At 44.7% G+C, this 13,772-nt stretch overlaps 1 protein-coding gene across 1 annotated transcript in view; it reads left to right on the forward strand.

The window, feature by feature from the left end:
- SPRED2 (sprouty related EVH1 domain containing 2) overlaps positions 1–13,772 on the forward strand; it is a 51,328-nt gene that overhangs the window by 17,886 nt on the left and 19,670 nt on the right. The window contains exons 2-3 of the mRNA XM_031599463.2: positions 10,162–10,339; positions 11,581–11,749. Coding sequence (XP_031455323.1) covers positions 10,162–10,339; positions 11,581–11,749 — 347 coding nt within the window. The remainder of the gene's footprint in view (positions 1–10,161; positions 10,340–11,580; positions 11,750–13,772) is intronic.

A 13,772-nucleotide genomic window follows, 5' to 3' on the forward strand; every position in this document is an offset into this window, starting at 1 on the left:
ATATTGATAAATGTTTAAGCAGAGACAAGCTGTGTCATGGAGCAACTTGATCCAGTGGGTGGCAACCCTACCCACAGCAGGGTGTTGGAACTGCATGGTCTTCAAGGTCTCTTCCAAGCCATTCTGTGCTCGGAAATGGACATTTGTGGGTTGTCTATCCCCAGCACATTCCTTGACTGCAATCTGGACGAGTCTGTGAGACTTTAGTGTTTCTTATACATATGGGATTTGCCACGCTGCAGCTGGAAGTAGACCTTTCTGGCTGCTCTTTCAGTGGTGTCTCTTTCTGCTGCGTTTTTGTTTCCTCTTCTCTAGCACAAGTTGGATGAAGGCTGGATTTAAAACAGTGTTGTAGACAACAAGGGTGGTGTGAATGAACTGGGTCGGTCTGAAGTGCTAGACAAAGAAAAGAAAAAAAGCTACACTGAACGTGTTTATCAAGTCTTGGTTTTGCTGGTTTGTTTGTTTGTTTTAAGCTTCAGAAATGGAGAAAAACAACCTCCTTTGTGCCTCACATGGAGTGACTTCTTGCTGGGTTAGTGAATTGCTGGGGCTTGGTCCTGTGTGCTGTGCTGACCGCGTGCTGCTGAAGGTCAGTCTGTTAGGACTGGCTCCAGCAGGCTGAGGGGATTTCATCCTCCGAATTGCAGTTTCTCTAGCAGCTCCTCTTGCTCCAAGCATGGTCTCGGCTCTTTGAACTGTGCTCACAGTTGGCTGGGAGGCAGCAGGAAACAGATCCGCAGCCTTGTTGGCTCTCTGGTTGCAATGTTTGCTAACAGCAGAAGCCTGCAGCAGCGTGCATCCCGCTTGAAACTGGGGAAAATGTTCCCGTATCACAGCAGTTGCTCACCGGTCCAAACCAGGAAACACACAGAAGCACTGGAGGATGTTTCACTGTAGCACTGAGATAGCAGCAATAGGCGTGCTGAGGTGGTTTTGGAGAGCGTGGAACTCAAGGGAGAAGGAAGAAGGAAAAAAAAGAAAGTGCACCAGCACTGACACACTTGGAGGTTTGTTAGCTCAGCCTTAAGTTTAAAGAATCCTTGCAAAAGTAAGAAGCCAGCCAGTGATTCAGATTATGCTTACAAACACCTTGTGACTTGATACTGGCATCCATTTGGAGAAGGCTCTTGGGAACTGAGCTCAAGGTGAACTGAATTAGGTGCTGCTGCTTCTTGCTTGTTGCACTCACTTTGTGCAGAGGGAATGCGAGGTCACAGTGTTGGTTGCAGCCACGAGTTGAGCGTGCTGTCTTGATGATAAAAGGGAGCTTTTCCATGTGTTGTATTTTCACACTGTTTTTCCCATGTTACCCCTGATCCATGCACAACATGCAAGTGACTTTGCAGAGAAAACCCAAGTCGTGGCTTGACTCCATGCTGCATTGTGAGTTTTTAAGAGGACCTCTTAAAAAAAACAAAAAGTAGGAAGACAAGAAAATGAGCAAATACCAAGGAGATGTCAGTACTTGAGCTGCTGTTTCAAAAACATGATTACAACATGGTTTATTCAGAGATAATTTTGTCTTACACTGGGAGGCTAATTTCATCTTCCCTCGTCCCTTGAGAGAAAAACTTTAGAAACTGGGCTTGCAGCAAAAAGGGTAAGGCATCTTTGTTTAATTCTTTTTCTGGCTGACTCGCTTTGAGCTCATATGCTGAATTCTGGCTGGCGGCAGCTGAGGACAGAGCTGGTGTTTGCTGCATGGAGCATCTGAGGGTAACAGCAGCACTGCTACAGAGCTGGGAGAGCAGCACAGTGAGTTAGTTCATAGAGTCATAGAATGGTTTGGGTAACCAAAAATGGTTTGGGTAACCAAAAATGGTTTGATCACCTAGTTCCAAACCCCCTACCATGAGCAAGGTTTCCAAATACTGGGTCAGGCTGCCCAGGGCACCATCCAACAGTTCTGCATCCTTCTTGTGCTGTGGATCAGGAGAGTATTTTTCAAAGCTGGTTTCACAGCCTCAGTGTCCCAATTTTTGCCCATGCAGCTTGTGCTGAGAGGATTTTGAGCAATGTTTCTTGCTGTAAAGCACAGAGAAAAATCAAGGATGACTGCAAAACTTGGGGGCCATTGGGTGAGCTCTCCAAAAGCTTCTGCGGGGCTGGTCCCAGCCTTTTGAAGAAACTTTAGGGGTATAAAGTGTGTCTAGGGTAACACCTGCACTTGACTTTGGACCTGTTTGCCATTCTGGAGGCATCAGTGACATGCCTCAGGGTCTGGCATGGCTTGTGACAGCCCTGGCTGCTCTTACTGCTTTATGACAGCCATGTCGCCGTTGTTTGATTTATTTACTTTTTATTATTATTATATCTTATAGCCTATCACCAGGGTGGGGAAGCAGGGATCTTTGGCCGTTCAGCACGCTGCAAGCAGAAGGATGTTGCCAGTGAGTAATGGTGCAGCAGGAGCGTAGGGCGAGGGATGGCTGGGGGATGAATCAGCCGGCACGGCCCTGCACATCTGTCCAGGAGGCAGAGAACGAGGAGGCTGAATCATGCAGAGGAAGCCACCCGACAGCCTCCAGCTGGGCTCTGCAGCAATGGTGAAATGCAGCGACCCGGGGGCAAGATGTAGAGGAAATGGCATCCCCCTGCAGGTCTGTGTGTTCCCTTGTGGCACCTCGTTGCTTTTTCAAAATCTTTTTTCTTCTTTCTCCTCCTCCTCCTCCTCCTCCTCCCATCTGCCTCCTGAATCATTTCTGGATCAGCATGTGGTTTGTCAGTGTATATGTACAGCTTCTATGGAGTGCAGGCTTTCTCCTATGGACCTGTATCGTTTTGGCAGGGCTAACGGTTAATGCACATCAGTAATTGAGAAGGAAATGGATACTGCTAGGGAAGCCACTTCCCTTGCTTGCTGCCTCTCTCCATGGATGTTTATTGGGGGTAGGAAGGACTAAAAAGAGGTGCAACGCAAGCAGGGTGTGCATGCTTGTAGTTAAGCTTATAGCAGGAAGCTTACGGGCAGGAATGGGACTGACTTCTTACGTGGTCTGATAGTTACAGGGCAAGGGAGAATAACGTTAAGAGGATAGATTTACATTAGATGTCAGGAAAAAGATCTTTACTCAGAGGGTGGTGAGGCCCTGGCACTGCTGCCCAGAGCTGTGGTGCCCCATCCCTGGAGGTGCCCAAGGCCAGGTAGGAGGGCAGCCCTGCCCATGAAAGGAGTTGGGGCATTCTTTGATTGATTCTGTGATTGATTCCATGATTAAGAATGGCTTTTTGTTAGTGTATTTACGTAGCAAGAGTTTAAAAAAAAAAAAAAAAAAAAAAGCTTCACATCCTTCTTACTCCTCACACGTGCTTTTTGTTATTCACACAGTTATGTGGCAGCAATGGTGCTGGTATCACTTAATGTGTGAAACATGCTGGCACAAGAGGAGCAGGATGCCACATTTGGCATCACCACTGCTGTCACAGCTGTCTGCGATGTGGCAGGGGAATGGGGTCACGTGGAGGTAGTGAGGTCTTGTGCATCAGTCTAATAGATTGGTCAGTGACATTGCTCCTGGGGCTTTAGGGAAGCAGTATCAAAACCCTAGTCTCATTTTATAGAATAAAGAGTGTGATAAAACTTAGAAAGGTGAAATACAGTTGCTGCACTTGTTAGTTTTATTTGTTGTATTTACTAAATAGCATTCATTACCTCATGTAGGATGTTTGTAATTGTAAATGATCAGTATATATTAGAAAAAAATCAAGATAGAAATTGATTGTGGCTTTAAAAGAATCATTTCAGGATACAGATCTCCTGCAACTACCTGTTTGGCTGGCCAGACTCCTGTGTGCTTTTTGCTTATCTTGCATGTGATATAAAACAAATACCATCTGTCATGCAATAACTTCCTTTCTCATTACAGTAAATGATAATACTAATTAGCTTTGCTTGGAATCTGTTAATATTTTGTACCCTTGCATGAAAGTAGTAGGACTTGGGTGTGCAGCTTTTGTGTGTGCTGCACGCCTGTTCAGTGTGCCACAGGGTGAATTATTCCAACAGCATACTTTAACAAAGTGATTTTTCTTGTCTTTCTCTTCCTTACAACTTTCCGAGAGCTTCTGCCATGGGCAGCTGTAATGACTGACTGATCCTTTGAATGATTTTGAAGGCAATTTTGCAATCACTGGCAAACCCGCTGCCCTACAAAGCTGAGGGTTGTTCAGTAATCCATTGGGAAAGAGAGCTGTAGGGATTTGGAGAAGGTTTCCCCCGGCTCAGAAGTGCTATTCTCTCATTGGAAAGTTTCACCACAAAGACAAAAGCCTGCATGTGAGGTTTTGGAGCCCTTTGGAGCCAAGGCCAGGTCTCAGTTTGCAGGGGTCCTGGTCTGCACAAGCAGGATGGAGCTGTTTCTCGTAAGCTAAATGAAATCCCACATCAGTGCTGAACAAGGGTCGCAGTGAAAGGGCTGCTTTGTTGGCTGCTGCCTTGTTGCTGGAGGGAAGCACGGAGGTGGGTGGCTGGGGTGTTGCAGGTGTCTTGGTTTTTCAGAAGTCCTTTTCCCTCTGAAGACAAACAAACAAAACTGCTATTAGTCTTTACTAGGAAGGTTTTTATGAGCTTTTGAGCTGTGCTGCAGGGCTGAAAGCAAACTGGGGCCTCAGCCCAAATGCAGCCAGTCTTTGTTCTGCCTTTATGGAGACCCAGAAAGGCAGTAAAGAACAAGAAATCAAACCAAAAGGTACCCTCAGCACTGAATAAAGTCACGTAACACCAAGAGTGCTTAATGGGACGTGCACATAGCACTGTGTGTGTCATGTAACTTCCCTGAGCTGGCTGGCGGTGATTTCCAAATTCTGTTTCCTTTAGGGCAGGATTTTCCCCCTCCTCCTGCCTTGCTGCCTGCAGCACAGGGCACGGCTGTGGCTAGTGATATGATTGGAGTTAATATGATCCTTTTTCCTCTTTTTTTTCTTTCCTTTTTTCTTTTCCTGAAATGGTGGATCAGCATACAAGCCAAGTGTGCTGCCGAGCTGGGTTCAGCAGCTTTGCTGTAGGTGTGAGTTGTCATAGCGCATGGTGTTGGAGAAGAACAGCCCTTTCTGGTTTCAGGGGGAAGCTGAATGGTAGTATTAAATCCCCGTGAAATACTCTCGTCCTGTTTAGAGAGAGAAATGTCCTGAAGGAGAGACTGTGAGCTTAACGCAAGGTAAAGTGCCGCAGGACACGTGTGCTGCAGGACTGGGCAAGCAGTGCTGGAGAGAGGTGTGCTGAGATCTCCTATTCTTGCTTTGAGCAACTTTTTATTCTGTCAGCGCTGGATTTGAACGACAGGATACTGGAGATCAGTTCTGCAGCGGTGCTGCAGTTGTGATGTGATGCAGTGAGGAGCACAAGAACAACTTTCTGGGCACACACTGTGAAATCCCGTCATAGAATAGAATTGTAGGATCACTCATGTTGGAAAAGACCTTAAAGATCATCAAGTCCTGAGATGGATAACCTTGTATTGAAACTGGGCAGATTTTTCATGGCTTTTATACAGGTTCCACTTTAACATTGGGTTTGGTCAAAATGGCACAGATGGCATTTTTTCTTGCTGATATTTTAATGAAAAAGTGTCAGACCTGCAGGTAAATGGTACTGAAATATCAAACTTTATTTTGCTGTAGCTCTGTGTGCTGAAAATGCTCTTTTTTTTTTTTTTTTTTTTTTTCTGACAAAGAGTTGCCTTGTGGTTTTGAGAGGAAGATAGCAGTTGTAATCTGTGGCTATTTCATCCTTGCTAGAAGGTTCAAGAACCAAGCAAGCTTTAAATCAAGAAGACTGGGCTCCAGAAATGATAGTTTGTCATGGTGAGATAGGTGGTGCCCTATTTGCATGAGAATTGGTGAGAATGTGGAAGTGTTAAAGACAAGAGTTTGAATTTTGAAACCCTTTCAGTGCTTGTTTGGTGGAAGAGAGCTTAGTGCTGCTGCTGCTTGCTGCCTGCTGGTATCTGTCCAGCATAGAGGCACACCTGAGCTCTCCAGTGGGATGTCTGCAGGTGGTGATGGAAGTATGGAGGAGGATAGGGACCATGATGGACATGGTCTGCTGTAGGAACATGAATGGGAATTAAGAATGAAGGCAGTTGGGGTGGAAAATAAATATCAGGTTGGACCTTTGATGTGTGGTGGTTACCATTCTGCCTGAGACGTGAAGATCTCGTGGCTTTGCAAGCTGGAAGGCCAAGAGGGGAGAAAGTACTGAGGAGGCATTGGCATGGAATTTGAGAGATGATATTCCTCAGATACATCCTTGTAGTTGGCGTCAGAAAATCTTGTGGTGATAAGGTCCAGTGAGTAATTAAGTTTTTCTCCTCATCAGTATGGATGTTCCTTCAACTTCATTGACTCTTCCTTTGTTCAAGTGCAGTGGCCAAGGGCACCAACTCATGCTGCCATGCCAATGGTAGGACAGTCATGTCTCAAGTTTATTGGGCAAAGTGGTGATGGGTTGACGGTTGGACTTGATATTGGAGGTCTTCTCCAGCCTTTATAATTCTGTGGAAGTTAGTGAGTTTATGCTCTGCTTGACCAGCCTTGCTAGAGAAGAATTGTCACCTTCTGAAAAAATATGCTATAAAATTACAGCAAGTGTTTGGAAGTGCTTGTAGGAGAAGGCTAGGCCCAGACATCTTATTCTTCCATCCTCATACCTGACAGGTGCAGTTCCCACCCGCCAGACAAAGGAGTTACTCGCCACTGGGTCAAAGCCAGATGTTTAACGAGGCTCAAGGCTTTTTCCCCATTGGCCTTGCTGCATTGCAGTTGTTTAAGTACCATAGACTTCAATAGACAGTGCTGGCTGCACTGCACCAAGCAGTTCTAGCACGCTGCAGGAAAGCACTGCTATTCCCTGTCACTATGGTCAGTCTCTTAGATGCACGAATCCCTTGAAAAAGCTGGTGTATGGATAATCATTGAGACACTTCATGTTTAGGAGAACTTTCCGTATCCTTCAGAGCAGCAATTACACAATTTTTTTAAAATATATTTTTCTACATACATATGCACGTCCACAAGCTATAATTTTTAAAGGGTTCCCCTTCCTTTCCAATAAAAGCAGCACGTGGCCTGCTGCTCTACCTTTCCTCCCTGGGTTCATTATGGTTTTTGTTCTGGGTGGAGCCATCTAACAACCTGAGACAGCCCCGGCAGCAGCTGGCCAGCTGCCATGCAGCTGGGTGATCTGCAGATGCTTTCCTCTGCAACTCTTAACGCTGCTGAAGACAAATCTGTAGGGTTAAGATAGCAAAGGACTCCATTTAAGAGCATAATTAAGAATAGTTTGCCTGAAAGGCGTAGCATGCAGGCCAGTAAAGTGAGGGGAACTAAGGCTAATGCTGGATTCTCAGCTGTTTTGCTTCTAACTGAAAGATATGCATTATCTAACCCTAGTGACAGTATTTCTTTAACAGAAACAAGCCAAATATTTTCACCACCTTGTTGCTGCACATTCTGGAATAGCTGAATTGCCTGGCTGTCATCAGAAAGTGCATGGGGCGGGCTTCAGTGTGATTGCTTCACTTCATGGTGCTCCAAGCCAGCAGGGTGCCCTGGATTCTGCAGGCTGGTCCTGAGCTTGGGAGAAGTTGATGGCTTGCAAGTAGTCAGAGCTTTGGTGTGTTCTCATAAAGTTAAATCTCAAGGAAAATAAACAGCTTCTGTGCAAAGGAAGCAAGGTCCGTATATGGACCTGAAATATTTGAATACCTCTCTAGCATTTATCAACACTGGTATGAAGGAAAGGAGTGTTGCCTATTCTAGGCTTATGGATGGAAACTGAAGACAAGATTTTGCATTGAGGGAAGCCTTGAAAATTCATTGTGCACCTTCTGAGTGCTGATCTAGTGACTGCACCACTCTGTCAAGCCCTAACCTTCACTTTTCCTTTTTTTCTTATATTTTCCTAAGTCCCTTGGCATCAATCACACATTAGGAAATGTGTGTCTGTGGCTGGAGCCCAATAAGAGTGGGTCCAAGCTCCGAGGGTAGTGCAGTGTCACCAATAACTTGATCACGTAGCAAAGTGTGCCATGCGATTATATGAATGGAGCCAGAGCTGCACCCTGCTTACCTTGCCAAAGGCAAACCCTTCTGCAGGACAAGGTCCTTTTCTAATAAGGGGCAGAGGTCTTCTTGCTGTGATAGGGGATGGAAACTAGCTTTCCTTGCTTGATAGGAAGTGGCTCTTCAAACTGGGAGAATTGGTGTCGTATCTGGCCACGCAAATGTTGGGCACATGGATAAAATTGGTGGTCCTGATGGCAGAGGCTGTAAAAGAGCTGTAGGTTGTGGTATCAGCCTGGATGGGAAAATGAAAAGCTGATGGCTTAGTGCCCCATCACAGTGTGGTTATAATGGGCAGCGTTTTGATCAGAGCAACTAAGTTATACACATAGGTGTCCACCAGTATGCAAAAATAACTGGGAGCATAGAGAAATGAGAAGTGCAAATTATTGGTGGAAATTACAAAGTACTAAGTAACTCCTGATTTCTTGATTTATGGTTTTTTCCCCCTTTAAGTGGATGATTTCTGCAGCAAAGTAACTGAAGACAGCATTACTTCTGGGACAGCCAGGGGCTCCCTTTGGGGTAGTAAATGATACACAAAGCTGCATTGCAGGTGGCAATTTTCAAGCCTGGTTGAAGGAGCAGCAGTTTGTCTGGATGGCTTTTGCAGGTGGATGGGAAGGATGGTTGTATTTAAAGCCTTTTACCTCAGAAGAAAGCTTGAAATTTAACGGGACTTCTCCAGAAGTCTGAGGAATCAGTGTAAAAACAAGACCAAAGCTGAGCCTTGGAAGACAGGAGATGGTTGAGGCAGAAAGGCATGGTTGTTTTTATTTGTTCTTTATCTATATAGACCAAGGGAAAGGTACACAGAAGAAGAGAAGTTATCCTGGATGGAAGCAGCTCAGGTTTTACACTGTAGGAAATCAGCTGGAGAGTTTTACTCAATTCTGAGCATCGGGAAGCCAAGGGATTAAAGTTGCCATGGATGAAGTCTAGGAAATGCAAAGGTAACTGGATACCTCTGTAGGCATGCTTGCCTCATTTCCTGTACCAGAACACTGTGTTGAGGACTCAGATCAGAAATATTGTTAAAAACCTAGTTTCTTGGTTCTGAGAGTGCATGGCACGTGCCAAGTGCAGTGCAGGTAGCATATCTGAGTGTTCTGAAAGTTTCCTATCGTACTGCTCAAAGTCCTCAGAGCAATAGAGATAAAATTTAAGCGTGTGTGTGTGCTGTGCTGAGAGGTTAGCAGCCTTCATTGTGTTGGTACAGCAAGAAGGAAGGAGCATCTATAAAATAAAATGGGCAAAGAGGGAACTTCAGGGTGTTTTTTGCCAGATTGGCCCTGCTGCAGGAGGTTGGCCCCAGGCAAGTCCCCTTGCACTTCTTGATCTGTCCTCCAAATGGGTGCAGGTTGAGCTTTTCCCTCCCGAGGAGCACCCCTGGGGGACTGGAGGTAGATGTAGATGCCCCCATGGTAGAGACTCTTTTTGACCTTTCATGATGAGCATTTTCTTCCAGAAATTTGTTGTTGTGAGCTTATGATGTACTGCCTTTGAAAGCCCTTCAAAGAGCTGGTGGAGCTTCTTTTAAGAGTATGGCGTTGTTCTCATGGTCCTGATGACCTGAGCTGAGGTGATTCTTGTTTCCTTCCATCTGAGGTACTAGCTGGAGTCACAGTTGTGTTTTTACTGCAATGCTGTCGTGGTTATGGGGGAATTTCTGTGGGCCATCTTCCAGGCTCTGTTTGGCTCCCTTGAGTTCCTGGTTGTGTGAGCTCCATGGTTTTTCCACCGCTGTGGAGACCAATTCCCTTACACGTACCATGTGGGTGTTAGCCTTGGGGCTCCACTTGGCTCGTCCTGCTCTCCTCGTTCCCATCTCTAATGGCATACCACGGCTTGTTTGATGTCTGTGTTGACATTGGGAAACTCAGTGGAGCCGTTCCTTGTCGTTTGGTGGGTCTCTTCACTATGGGGGTCTTGAGCACTCAAGACCACGCGTTGCAGAGGCGGATTTCCATCTTGGCCACAAGCTCTGCAAATGCACTGCGATCGGATCGGTGCTGCCTAAATACCGCCCTCAAGAAAAACACCCTGAGAATGTGTGATGCTCACAAAAGGTTCTGTTTTGTTTTGTTGCCATTGCAGTGACAGCTATATTGTGCGAGTCAAAGCTGTGGTTATGACCCGAGATGACTCCAGTGGGGGATGGCTGCCGCAAGAAGGAGGCGGCCTCAGTAGAGTTGGCGTCTGCAAGGTCACGTACCCAGAGGGCAATGGAAGAAGTGGATTTCTAATCCATGGTGAAAGGCAGAAAGACAAACTGGTAATAGAACCTAATTCAACTTTTGTCTGTTCTTATAATGAGAATTATCCCGTATCTGATGCTATTGTGTTCTTGTGCAAGATTTAAAAAATAAAAATAAAAAAGGCATGTACAGATAGAGCCAAATTTACGAAGCAATCCCATCCTCATCTAGAAGGCTGTTGAGTTGCCATCTCTCACTGTCCAGCCGTCATGCTGCCACGAGCAGGTAAATTTTCAACATCCGTGTGCAAAGAACCCCCCTCTGATTCCTTGAGAAAAGGCCTGCGTTTTTCTCACATCTAGCAGGGCTATGTGAGAAGTGAATTGAAGTGTAAAGAATCCATGAAGCCAGTCACATTGCACTGAGTAATGCAGCGCAAGACTTTAAAAATGGCAATGAATTATTTATGCTGCGTGCTGCTCAAGGTTCGAACAAGCAGGGTGAGAATATGAAGACAAGTTGTCTCTTATGAATTGACGCACTCGGTTTCTTCTGGTAGCTGTTTAGCTGGAGGAAAAAAAAAAAAAAAGACACTTTCCTTTCCCGTACAAAGCAAATTAATAAAGCCTCTTCCTTTTTTGCAGAGTCTGGTTTAGCTGTTGTATTTTGTTACCGCATTTTTATATATTCGATTCTTCTGAAATCCACTCTTAGGAAGAGATGGGCTGGCTTAAAAATAGGCTCCCCACACAGGCTCAGGAAGCTGAGTGCTTGGGAAAAAGTGTATATATATCATTTGAGATGGAAATGGCCTTGCTTTCAAAAGTTCTGGTGTTTTAAAGCTGTTTAAAGTGCAGCTCATCTTTTGCGTTACTGTTTTGCTTCGGGTGCTTTTTTTTTTTTAAAACATTATTTTCAAGCAATGCTTATGGTTTGGGGGAAACAGGGTAAGACTTAAAAGCTGTTTCTGTTCTCCTTGAGCATCACCCTAGAAATGATTTTTGGCACAGCAGCGTTGCTGGGCACGAGGGAGGAAAGAGAAGTGGGGGAGTGTAATGGCACCTCCTAAATCTGCCCCAGCAAAAAGTACCTACTCAAAGCCTAATAAAACGATGAATGTGTGATGCTTATGAGAACAATTAAAGGATCTGGTGTTTATTAGTCATAATTTAGTAGGGAAGGATGTGCTCTCTACCAGCATAGCGCGAATCATGACTTGGCTTGCTTTTGGGGAGAGGAAGGCGCTGGTTGAGGCTGAAGTGGTGACATCTGTGTCCTTGGTATGGGAAAAGTGACTTTGCTCCTCTCCTTTTCCCAGGTGGTGCTAGAGTGCTTCGTGAAGAAGGACCTGGTGTACACCAAGGCGAACCCGACCTTCCACCACTGGAAAGTGGACAACAGGAAGTTCGGGCTCACTTTTCAGAGCCCCGCCGACGCTCGAGCCTTTGACAGAGGCGTGAGGAAAGCCATCGAGGACCTCATTGAAGGTACCAGGGCGAGTGGAAACTTGAAGTGTGTTCAAAGCAAGGAGATGGGAAGATGTCAGGGTTGAATATCAGTCCTTGGGCTTGGCAATCTCTTTGGTGCTTCCAGGCGTGCCAGGCAGGCTCACTTCAGAGAGCTGTGTCTCTTCATTCCTTAAGGAGAGAAGGGATGTAAGCCTAAGAACTCTTTCATCCTGTCTGATCTGATCTGCCGGGATCTCACCCGTTTGTTGTTGTGTGGTTATGACTGCTTTTTTGATAGGCTGTGCTTTCGTGATAGGGACAACAACAGCCCAGGCTCGCCTTTATGTGTAGCCGAACCCACTTACACTGAGTCTTTGTTAAATCAGCAGAGGATGAATTCCTGCACGAAGCTGAATTAAAACTTTGTTTTGTTTTTGCAGTAATTACTTTTGTCTGTGTCCGCTTGGCTGAATGGCTGTGCTTGAAGACTTTGTTGTTTGTTGGGGGTTTTTTTTGGTAATTCTTTAAAAATGCATTTGAATTGCCCATGCTTTGAAGAGGTCATAAATTCTTCCTCTTCACAGCTCGCTGCAATCAGTCATAATACAGCTATAACCCAATACTACTTGATTTTATTTACATGAAAATTGATTCTCTGATTTTTAGCCATCCCTCTTTATGCAGGGGCTCAGTGCCCTGTCCTTGCTTTACCATGTAAGTGATAGGTACAGAGTGGGAATTAATCCTCCATGGCTCTTTCCTGCTTTGAGGAAGGATCTTTTCAACTACTGGCCATTTGCTTTTTCCTGTTTGTTTATTGACCTGAACAAATCATGGCTGACCCTCTGCTTTCTTCCTGCTTGCTAAAACCGGGAAGCATTTTGATTCACAAAAGTGACATTTTATAGAAATGACGCATGGCCAAGCAACATTTAAAGATTTTAGCTCAGTTGTATCGAGCAGTATTTTGGAGATGCACCCAGTACATGGATGGCAACTCCTATTCTTCTCTTTTTGATCCATTTTACAGTGGAAGTATTTAAAACCAAGTTCCTCTGCATCTCAGATACTTCAAAATCAGCAACTCTATATTTATCACATTAACAGCACAGACTGATCCTCATGAATGTGCTCCTACTTAACTTCCAAATAAGGCTTTCTGAATGAAAAACAATCACTGGCACGTGCACACACAGTGTCAGGCCTTGGCTTTCATTTGCTGTTCGTTTTTTTGTTTGCTTCATCAAATTCAGCAGGTAATATTAAGCAGGGCAAACTGTGCATCTGAAGCTTCATTTCATGAAATCACTGCTCTATCCAGTAGATTATTTTGTGTTGCTTTGAAAGTCTGTAAGTTTTGTGCACAAGTACAGTAATCCCGGGCAGCTTTGTAGAGAAAATCTAGATTTTTTTAATCTTTTATTTCTTTATTTTAAAGCTAATGTAGCAAACTGCTTGAATGTTTTCACATTACTTAGTGTTTAAGTGGGCTTCCACACTTGGCTCTGCACGTCTTCATGGTTACACAGCTGAATGCAGCCAAGGCTGGTACAGTTTAGCATTATATAAAGTACATTATTTAGGAAAAATTTCCAGAATGAAGGTTCTACAAAGCATTTAGCTATTCTAGTTAGGGATGTGGCGTGGCTGCAACCCAGTATAATGAAGCATCTCAACGAGGGGACACCCATGGGGTGAGAGGAGAGATGATGGGCCAGAGATGTAGAATACAATTTCCCACTTTTTGAGGCAGTTGCAAGTATTTTCAGTCTTTTTTTATGGCTTTATGAATTTCAGTTCCTTTCAGATACATTGCTTACATGGGGAAAGATGATTCTGTGACGAATAGCTGATAGCAGAGATGTTTAACTGTATTTAATAACTTGCTAATTTACACGAAGAAAAAAAAAATCAAAAACTTCCTTTTCAAAGCAAGGTTTGTTTTTCAATAAAAAGTAATTTTTCTGCCCCAGTTTTAGAGCATTCTTGAGGAATAACTCATGAGTGGTTTCTTGACAGCTGAGGGTCTGGCCCTAAGCGCCGATCAGCGCGTAGCTTTACC

This window comes from Phasianus colchicus, chromosome 2 (genome assembly GCF_987193195.1).
Source record: "Phasianus colchicus chromosome 2, bPhaCol1.hap1.1, whole genome shotgun sequence".
Classification (NCBI taxonomy): domain Eukaryota; kingdom Metazoa; phylum Chordata; class Aves; order Galliformes; family Phasianidae; genus Phasianus; species Phasianus colchicus.